The following is a 9,566-nucleotide window of genomic DNA, read 5'->3' as shown; positions in this document are numbered from 1 at the left end:
TGCAATGGAAAACCATTTTATTTTTGTTGACGGGAAAGACATCCCATTGAAAAGAAAGAATAAAAAATATATTCTGCTACAACACATGGAACGCTTGAATCTCACACTACAGCACGTGGTGAAATTCTGGTATTGTAACACCCTCCCCCCCCCCCGCCATGCACACGGGTGCATGCAAAGCCTTGAACAAATATTTATACCCATAATAGTGCCATGTATAAAAAAGTTCATTCCATAGAGGCCAAACCGAAATTTTAAACATCTTTGTTTCTCCTCTGCCAACTGCAACGTGAAAAATGAAAACTGTTTAGTTAATTGTATGAGCAGTGCTCCTTTTTACGCTAAGGAACTCTGAACTTCAGCATAATAAATCATGGTGGAAGCAAGGTTTAAACAACATACTCAACATGCGGGGCATGATGTTTTTCTTAATATATAACTGTAACTTTCATATGGTTTTTATCAATGATCAAGTCAGTATTTTCCAAACACAAAGAGAAAATATTCTGCTTTTCCAATCAATGCTCTGACCTCTTCTTAATATACAGAACATGCTTGTATTATTCATCTAAGCACACACGCACCACAAAAGATATGCAAAACAAATCAATACAGATAACCTTTTGTGTCCAATGTCTTAACAATGGAGTAATAAAAACAATCCTCAAAGCCCAAATTAAAATTGCATGGCAGTCACTTAAACTAACAAAGCTCTTGGATGCCGGTGAGCCACAAAACACATCATTTTGCAGCAGTATTTCTGCTGAAACCTGAGGAGCATCAGAGTATTGGTACAGCAAGGCAGTTTCGGAAAAGGAATTTGTAAAAAATACACTTTTACTATATAGTTTCATATAAAAAGGCAATACGAAATATAATAAAACCTACCATTTTAGGACTAAACCTTCCCTACCAAATAGTTTTCATCACTTGCACTATTACATACAGTACATTCAGTTTCCTACACAAAAGTATATTTTCTTGTCCCTGATGTATATTACAATTGGCAGTGACAACAAACTGGTTTATTATCACTGCTGGTTGTTGTAGCTTATATAAACAGCACCAATTTTACCCTAAACAGGCTTATCCATTACACAGTGGCACTTCCTTAAAGGAAATACAAGTCTTAAGCATCAGAACCAACCACGTATTTCCAGAAATACACCAGAATATATGGCTCAGTTAAGTGATGAATAACCACGAGGATTGCATAGTACAGGGATTTTGCCTGTAGGAGTAAATCCGCCCTTTGATTGTTTGTCACCTTCTGACTCCAAGAATGGACAACAAATTAAACAGGTGCTGATGGAAATGAAAGCAGTACATGACTAAAATAACTGGTTAAAAAAAACAAAACCCAAGAAATTGTACAGTTCTCTCTGGCACAGTGCAAAGTATACATTAAAAGCTGAATACATATGTACAGTGTGTATGTGCATTTTCAAATACATAGAGTGCGCATCTCCCCAACAACATACACATGTATATCTAAAAAGCATGAGGACATGTACCCATGACAAACTTAGCACAAAAAATGGAATGTTTTAAAATGTGGATGTGTCATTCCAGTCAAATCTGTCTGTCCCAGAACAGGCTGTTTATACAGCCAATGTGCCCTTCCATGAAACAGAACTATTATTGCCTCCATAAATTGACAACATACTGCACATTTGTCCTCGTAACTTATCAAAGGACTGATAATCACACTTTATAAAAGCTTAGATTTGTTTGAAGCCCTCTCCTCCGTATCCCTTCCCTCCCTACACCTCCCTCCCCCCTGAACTGCTCGTACGGCTATTCCCTTTATGGAAATCTATGAAGAATCATCTAGCTGAGTATTACTCTGCTGGAGAACCAGACACAGTATTTACTGCTGAGATTAGATCTTCTACTTTACATTTTCCTTGCAACGTAAAAGTTTACAGCCATCCCTGCAAAAATCATTAACATCTGATGCTGTTTTTTGTTTTTCCCTTTGGGATTCAGCTGTTTTGGTTCTGAATATGAACGTGTTGGCTGAAGTCTGCAACAGAGAATGCACCTTTTGGCGCTGTTACCCAACTTGCCCAGTACCAACTGTCTCTCCCTGCAAGCCTGCTGAAACCGTTCACTAAATGCTAGAATGTGATACATTTTTTCCCTCTAGTTTCTCCTAAGATCCCTTTTTTCACATTTTGAAAGAACTTCCAAAAAAATACAGATAACTTATACCAACAAAAAACTTTTAAATAAAGGTGATGGCAGTTAACCTGAGAGCTCAGTGTGGTGTGCACACACACACGCTGCAGTGTCCCCCGTCAGCTAGTACTTTCCTTGTTTAAGTTTTTCAATGTGGTAGCACAACTTCAGGGCGGGCCCCAGCTTCAGTCCCATGTATTTCATGATCATATCACTCCTCAGTAACAGTAGTGCCTTCCCATCAATTTCCTGCAGAAGGAAGAGAACAAACACAACACAACTATTTTAACAATCAGCACACTAACACTGAAAACTATATTATATTTGTTGATAACGTAGTAAAAAATGCATTTACCATATACAAGGCAGTAACTTACTGCAATGTGATATTTACCCGCAGCCCCTGAAAGTGAATTTGTTGTAGTGATTTTATGGTATGGTTATGGTCTGTGAGATGCTAAACGAAATTACAGTAAGTAAAGGAAACTGACCAAACACCTCCCAAAAATAGGTACCAGCTGAGGAAAAAAAAAAAAGTGAAAGGGTCAAGGAGAGAAAAAAGGCTGCAAAGGAAGGTCTGTGCAGTTAGAGATTAAATGATCCAAGCACGGAGGCCTTGCACTGAACCTTGAACGCAGCTGTGGGAGGATTTTGGCATGCGCATGCAAACAGTCACTCAGAGAAAGGGGTTACAGACCATCTGAAACTGTGAAATAAGACAGATCTACAGCCAGGTTAAAGCAGACAGATTGTTAGGATCAAGACTGAGGACAACTCAGTCAGATTTCAACTGCCTGGTTGAAAAGCTGCTGAAATGTGACAGCCCAAAGCTCTTAGTAGCATTACATACCGCAGGCAGGCAATTAGTTCCCTAAAACACCATAAAGAGAATTACTCTGTCTTAGCTTTTTTAAACATAAACCTGACTAAACAAGTGACATTTAGACTTGTTACACAACTAAGAATAACACACAAGACAGGAAGTTTTGTTAGAAGTTACTTTGAATTTTGCTTCCAATCCAGCTTACTGTGAAATACTTCAACTGCTAGTAAGAGCTGGTGCAGAACGAGGGCAAAATACTTGTAAAGACAAAGCCAACATCCTTTTGGAGAGCCAAATATAAAATGAAATAATGACGCAGCTCTTTGCTCAATGGCTTGCCATACAAAAGCACAGTGAAAAGGGAAAGCAAAAACAACATAAAGAAACTAACATTTACAGTTTATCTCCCTAAATACAACATCTAGTTAGATCCTACAAAACTCCATATTCTTTGTCAAAACAGATGAATATTTCAGCTCAACCTCTGAATTTTACTATTAATGACCAAGTAAGTGCAAAGGTAACGAGGTGCAACAGCTTCTCTTCTTTGGAATAATCAACCTACATAACAATCTGCCTTAGAGAAGTATCAGCTATAAAAGAAAAAAACAGCCCATATTGTTGGTTAGAATGTCAGCTTCTCATGATTCACCAGTGTTGGGGTGCCCTGAGGGCTGGCCACTACAGTGTAAGGGTTCCAGTATCACACTACCTCGTACCAGCTGGAAAGCAACTGGTATGAGCTTAAGTCTAACGAGGCAGGAACACAGAGAAAACACACCACAGGAGGATTTTCAGGTGGAAAAACAATTTTTCAGCTTCCTACAAGTGAGCATAGTCTACCTTCAGTTGCAAATAAAGTGACAGACATGAAAGTTGTATTCTAGCAGACTAATGCAATACATGACATCTAGTAGGACAGAGTGGGTGTGCATCATACATGTCTCCTGAAGAGTTCAGCATGTGGAGCTAGTGCCTGTGGATCAGCTTCTTTCACAAAACGCATTACTTCCTCTATTGACCATGTGGATGGATCCTTATTCGATATTCTTGAAGGTTCCCTTTTAAGTGAGCTCAGATCTGGTCCAGTTGTGGAACTTGCAGCTTTCAGAGTAAGAATATTGCAAAAAGAAGAAGTGTCACTGGTCTGTACAGGGCTAAGACATTTCATTTTACATACGACACTAATAACAACAGGCTACTATTCATTCTTTGTCATATATTAAAATAAAGGATGCTTTATTTTCCTTCACGTATCAAACCATAATACTGAACTTTTCCATTTGTCTTAAATACCCTATACAACTGCAGATAATTATGGCAACATAAAAAACAGCACTGTGACATACCTAGATGAATTAGTTCGACTTGTGTTTGGTTCCTGGGTCCCAAGATACCAGTATCTGGGAAAGTGGCAAATGCAAGTTCAACCATGCAGAGGAACAGGAAGAAACCCTATCTCTGTATATCAGCAATACAGAAATAATTGATAAAATGCTCAGGAAGCAAGCTGTGTTTAACTAGCACTGCCCAATCCAGCCTGTTGCAGGGTCCATGACAGCAGCGAGAGGAAAGTGCAGCAGACAAGACTCCTCTGGCTTGCACCATGGTATTAGTTCTAGAAAGCTTAAGTTCTGCATTTGAAGTTACATTAGCAAGCCTGACGTGCTTGGCAGCAGCACAACATCTCACTCCATATGTAACGTATTTTCTGTGGCAAAGAACTTCTTTGTTCATAACTCGCGGACTTTGAATGTTCATAAAAGCTGTTACATACTTTGGAAAGTTTAGGCATATAGCATACCTTCAATCCTCCTCTGTATTCGATTCCTACTGACTTCATAGTAACTGCTGTTCCCAGAAGAGCTCAATGACAGCCGGCGCAGGATTGGGGCTGAATTTGAGGTAGCAGTCACTGGCTGAAAGGAATTCCTGTAATACGCTGCACTCCCCGAAGTACGATATTCAGTGGAATTTCGACGGGCTGGGCTTGACAGATTCACAGAATTAAGTGCAGAATCCATAGAGTCCTCAGAAAAGCGATGCTCTTTGGAAGTGCTGTTTTCTTCTATAGGTAACGTTTCTGCTACAGAAAGCAAAAGCATCGATCTGTTCAAAATGATGGACTATGAAGCTTTGTTATTTAATTCCTTGCTATGTTCTCTTGAAGATAATAACAAGCTCCAAGCCTGTTAACAAATCTCCTCTGAGAGAAGACTTACTGCAGAACAGTCACTCTCAAGTAATCACCGGTCATTTACTACATTAAAAAAATTCCAGTAAAATGTCTAATAGACAAGTTGGAGACAGTCCTCCACAAATCATCTCAGCTGTGTGTGTTAAATACTATGAGCAAGATGCGGACATAAGGTTTGTTTGTTTGTTTAATTGATGTTAGCATTAACACATCTGCAATCTCAGTCAAGCATTTTCATTATCTTTCTTAATGGTTACTTTTTGAGAATCTGCTTGAGAGGGCATTATGTTTATATTGCAAGAATTTTTAATATAAATAAAAACTCTCATGTTAACTAGCAATTGTTTAATTTGTTCTACACTGAACAGGGAGTCTCCAACTTCATAAGCAAGCGGACAATTATCATCTGTAGATCTCCATATGTTTGGAGACAATAGCCATCACTAAAAACTGAAGAGACTACATGCAGAGAGCTGCAGAAGGCTGTAAATCCTAGACTCACATGCACACTAACACAATACACTCTGACCACAATGCTGTATCTACAAGTAGTTAAACATCAATGGGAACACCACTCCATTCTCTCATCATTGTATGTTCTCAGCTCCGCTTGCACTAGGCCAACATTTAGCCTGAGGAAGAAGTTGGAAGCCTGATGCAAAAATCTGCATGAAACAAATGCTGCTTTGGCAAGAGAGTTAAGAGCTGGAAAATATAGCTAACAGGTTCACAGAAGTGTAAACCCCGCATTGCCATCTTGAAAATTACTCTATGAAAGTTATAAAACATATGCTAGTGGAACAGCATATTCTTTGGGGTAACTGGGACAATCTGTGAAACAAGTTCCTAGAATATGCTCTTTATTACCTCTCTCATATGACAACTTCCAATAATTTCTTGGGAAAATTCCAGAATTAAATAGAGGAAGAGTATTTTCCTCAAACAAACAAACAACAGATAAGGAAGAATCCAAAGAGAGTTTTTTAAGCACGCTTAACTTGTGATCAATTAGGTCCTCTCTCCTGAAGTCTGTTTAAAAGTGGAGTTCAGTGGAGAACTTGGGGTGTAATTCACATTTACGATCTTCAGACAACATTATCCCAAAGTGGAACAAAGACACCCAGAGAACCGGTTCCCTATTTAGTGAATTCAGTAATGCAAAACATGCAATAAAGTGTAACATCTTCTATTGAACACACACTTGTGGCAAAAAGAAGATTTTAAGTCCACAAGCCCTTCTCTTTCAAGTATAGAAAGACAATAACTACAAGCTTTCTAGTTTGATCTGTATCAAAAAAGCAAAGCGGTGGCTACTGAGGTTTTTGGATAAAGCAAACTTTTATTTGTCAGCTTGAAGTAGCTGCAGCAACTTGCTAAAGTGAAAGCAAAAGCCATCTTTCTATAAAATTTCAGAGATACTAACAGACACAATCAATAAGCACAAGAACATTAAAGGAAACAAATGAGAAAATTAGATCTGTAGAGAATGAGACCACCAAATGAAGTCTCAGCACAAGACTGAAGGGCAGAACTAACACTTCAATGGCTACAGAAAAGCACCATGAAGGAGCCCAAGATTAAACTGAACTTGTAGATAGAGACTTTGTAAGTTTTTAAGAGTCTGATGAAATACTAGAAGCAATATTCCATACCAGAAAGTTTTAACAAGAGTATTTCAGCAAGTATCAGTCAATGCCATGTCTTTTGAAGGAATCTTTTAACAGTAATCAAGCAAAGATCTCAAATATGTCCTTTAAATCATTTTATGTAATTATTTCCATGATCTCTGAAGACATAAAGGGTTTTAAATTGACTGTATTACAAAAGAATTTAACTGCATTTACTCCAACTATATCCCAGGTTTCTTTCTGATGCTACAGATCCTAATTAAGCAACAGTAAGTAGGGATGGCAAAGAGAAACTCTGCTTTCTTTCCAAAGGTACTAGCATATGAGCTTAGAATCATAAAATCATAAAATGGCTTGGGTTGGAAGGGACCTCAAGGATCATGAAGCCCCAACCCCACTGCTGCATGCAGGGCTACCAACAGCCATAGCTAATACTAGACCAGGCTGCCCAGGGCCCCATCCAACCTGGCCTTGAACACCTCCAGGGACAGGGCATCCACAACCTCTCTGGGCAGCCTGTTCCAGCACCTCACCACTCTCTCTGTAAAGAACTTCCCCCAGTATCCAACCTAAATCTTCCCTCCTTCAACTTAAAACCGTTTCCCCTTGTTCTGCCATTATCTTAAGCTTATTTAACATAAGTCCTCAGGTCACACGTGGGAACACTTGGCATACTTCACAGGATGATCACCGTTTAAAAAGGTGTTCCTGTCCAGCGGCTATACTGTCCCAATGCACCCCCTTTCCATCCATCTAGCTTCTCTACAAATCAGCCCCAATTGCAGTCTTGTTGAAGGCACAGTCAACAGCTATGAGAGCAGATTCAGAATTGGTGTCTGACAAATACAGCTTTGCAATTAATGGAGCAATAAATTACTCTTTTCCTACCTCGACATTTGGAGCAGATGTTACTAGTGGGATGGAATGAGATCATGTTTTTTTCCCGTTATACAGGAGGTTCCACTGCAGAATACCTGAACTCTGGGTAGATGTATAAAAGGCCAGTTAAATGCCTTATGTTTCAAATGTAAGGGTGACAACAGACTGTTAAAGACTGAAGGCCTTAGAAGGAATTGGACGTTTTGTTTTCTTGCAGCTCCTCTGGGAATAAGCTAGTTGTTTTGCTTCATACATAACTGCATGATGTAACTGGCTGCAGTAGTAAGGAACACTCTGTTTTCAAGGGGAGGGAGACAGAGTTGTTTCTCTTTCCCTTCTCTTATCTTTCAAAACTTTAAGAAGAAACTGTTATGGAACAGTAAAGACAGCAAAATCTGCAAAACATATCTATGAGTAGATCAGAAGGAAAATGAGCTGTTTGAAAGACCCTTTCCCACAATTATTCCATTTTGCGTTCAAATGGTATTTCAAAACAACTCTTTCAAGACAACTGTGTCTCAATGGAGCCAGAACTTTTCAGGGGCAGATCTTTCTTGCTAACCAGCCCATGACTGACCGCTATGAAATTACCTCCAGATTTTCAGCAGAGGACATCGCTCTAATGGGAAACACACAGCACTAGAGAATACTTTGCTTCTCAAAATACACAGAGTACAAACTCAGACCTCTGAAGCCACTGAAAAACATTTCTTCCCTCCCCCCTGCCTTTTTTTTTTTTTTTCAGTCCAAGCAACTGCACTTCACAGCAAACTACTGATATTAAAATGAATTTGAAGGAATATGTCAACGTCATCTATAAAGAGTTCCAGTATCAGAATGCTCAACAGGGAATGACACGCATGCTGACTTACTTACAGGGAGATTTCTTATAAGAGAATGCAGGTCTAAAATCTGTTATCTCCAATTTAAACAACTTCATTTCAGTAGAATTAAGTGCTATTAAGTGTTAATTTGATATCCTCTTCTGCTTTAAGTGTGGCCCAATGACTCTCCATAGAGAAAGAGATAATTCTCTATTCTCTCCATACTGAGACCAACTGACCAAAAAAAAAAAAAAAAAAAAAAAAAAAAAAAAAAAAAAAAAAAAAAAAGAAAGAAAAAAAGAAAAAGACCCCAGTAACTCAAAAAAAGAAAAAGAGAAACAAATGACTAATCTCCAAAGCCTTTGAAATACTATACAAATGTATTGCAGTAATAGAAAGTATCTATCAGACGGGATGAGTCACATCAACAAGTTACCATGGCTTGATAAGTAGAAAAAGCAGAGTAAAACCATGCTTTCCTAAATCTCTCTGTGACATTTAAGCGGACATGCTTCACTTCACATCTGAGGCAGACTACAAATTGGCACATGAGCCACTGCAGCTCAGCCATGGCACAGGCAAAAGCTCTTCTTGTCCTGGAATCAGTTGCACAGAGAGGCTCCTCTGCTCTGGCCCCTGCCCTGATCCAACCCATCCCTGAGCTCATCTGAGTCCACGATGAGTCAGTGCAGAGAAGTAAACTGCAAATGACTTATAGCTTTGCCAAAATGTTTTCTGTGCTTCGGGTCACTGGGTCAGCTCACCACCCCATCATCAGGGAGGCATGGGATACACTACAGGGACAAGGAGGCAAGGAAAGAAAGAAGGAACAGAGTAACTTTTAGGGGCAGCCAGCCATACATTCAGTTGAATTGTATCATCAAAACACATCCTTGCTCTTACAATTATTAGCCCAAGCCAAGAGTTGTTTCCAATTTATCTCCTAATCCATTTCAAGGGAGTTGTTTTTCTACTAAATAGCCATACAAGAAGCAGGAAGCTTCAAATGTCACCTATCTGCCTGAATGGTTTCA

The 9,566-nt window shown here is 39.1% G+C and overlaps 1 protein-coding gene across 1 annotated transcript in view; it reads right to left on the bottom strand.

The window, feature by feature from the left end:
- Positions 1-9,566, bottom strand: part of SCML2 (Scm polycomb group protein like 2) — a 65,888-nt gene continuing 56,322 nt past the window's right edge. Inside the window, exons 11-14 of the mRNA XM_032442346.1 lie at positions 4,811-5,130; positions 4,354-4,436; positions 3,945-4,108; positions 1-2,430 (exon numbers count right to left, since the gene is read on the bottom strand). Of these exons, the coding sequence (XP_032298237.1) occupies positions 2,305-2,430; positions 3,945-4,108; positions 4,354-4,436; positions 4,811-5,130 (693 nt within the window). The 3' untranslated portion in view covers positions 1-2,304. The remainder of the gene's footprint in view (positions 2,431-3,944; positions 4,109-4,353; positions 4,437-4,810; positions 5,131-9,566) is intronic.

This window comes from Coturnix japonica, chromosome 1, assembly GCF_001577835.2.
Source record: "Coturnix japonica isolate 7356 chromosome 1, Coturnix japonica 2.1, whole genome shotgun sequence".
Taxonomy (NCBI): Eukaryota; Metazoa; Chordata; class Aves; order Galliformes; family Phasianidae; genus Coturnix; species Coturnix japonica.
The sequence above is the reverse complement of the archived record's forward strand: the minus strand, read 5'-3'. Positions and strand labels throughout refer to the sequence as shown.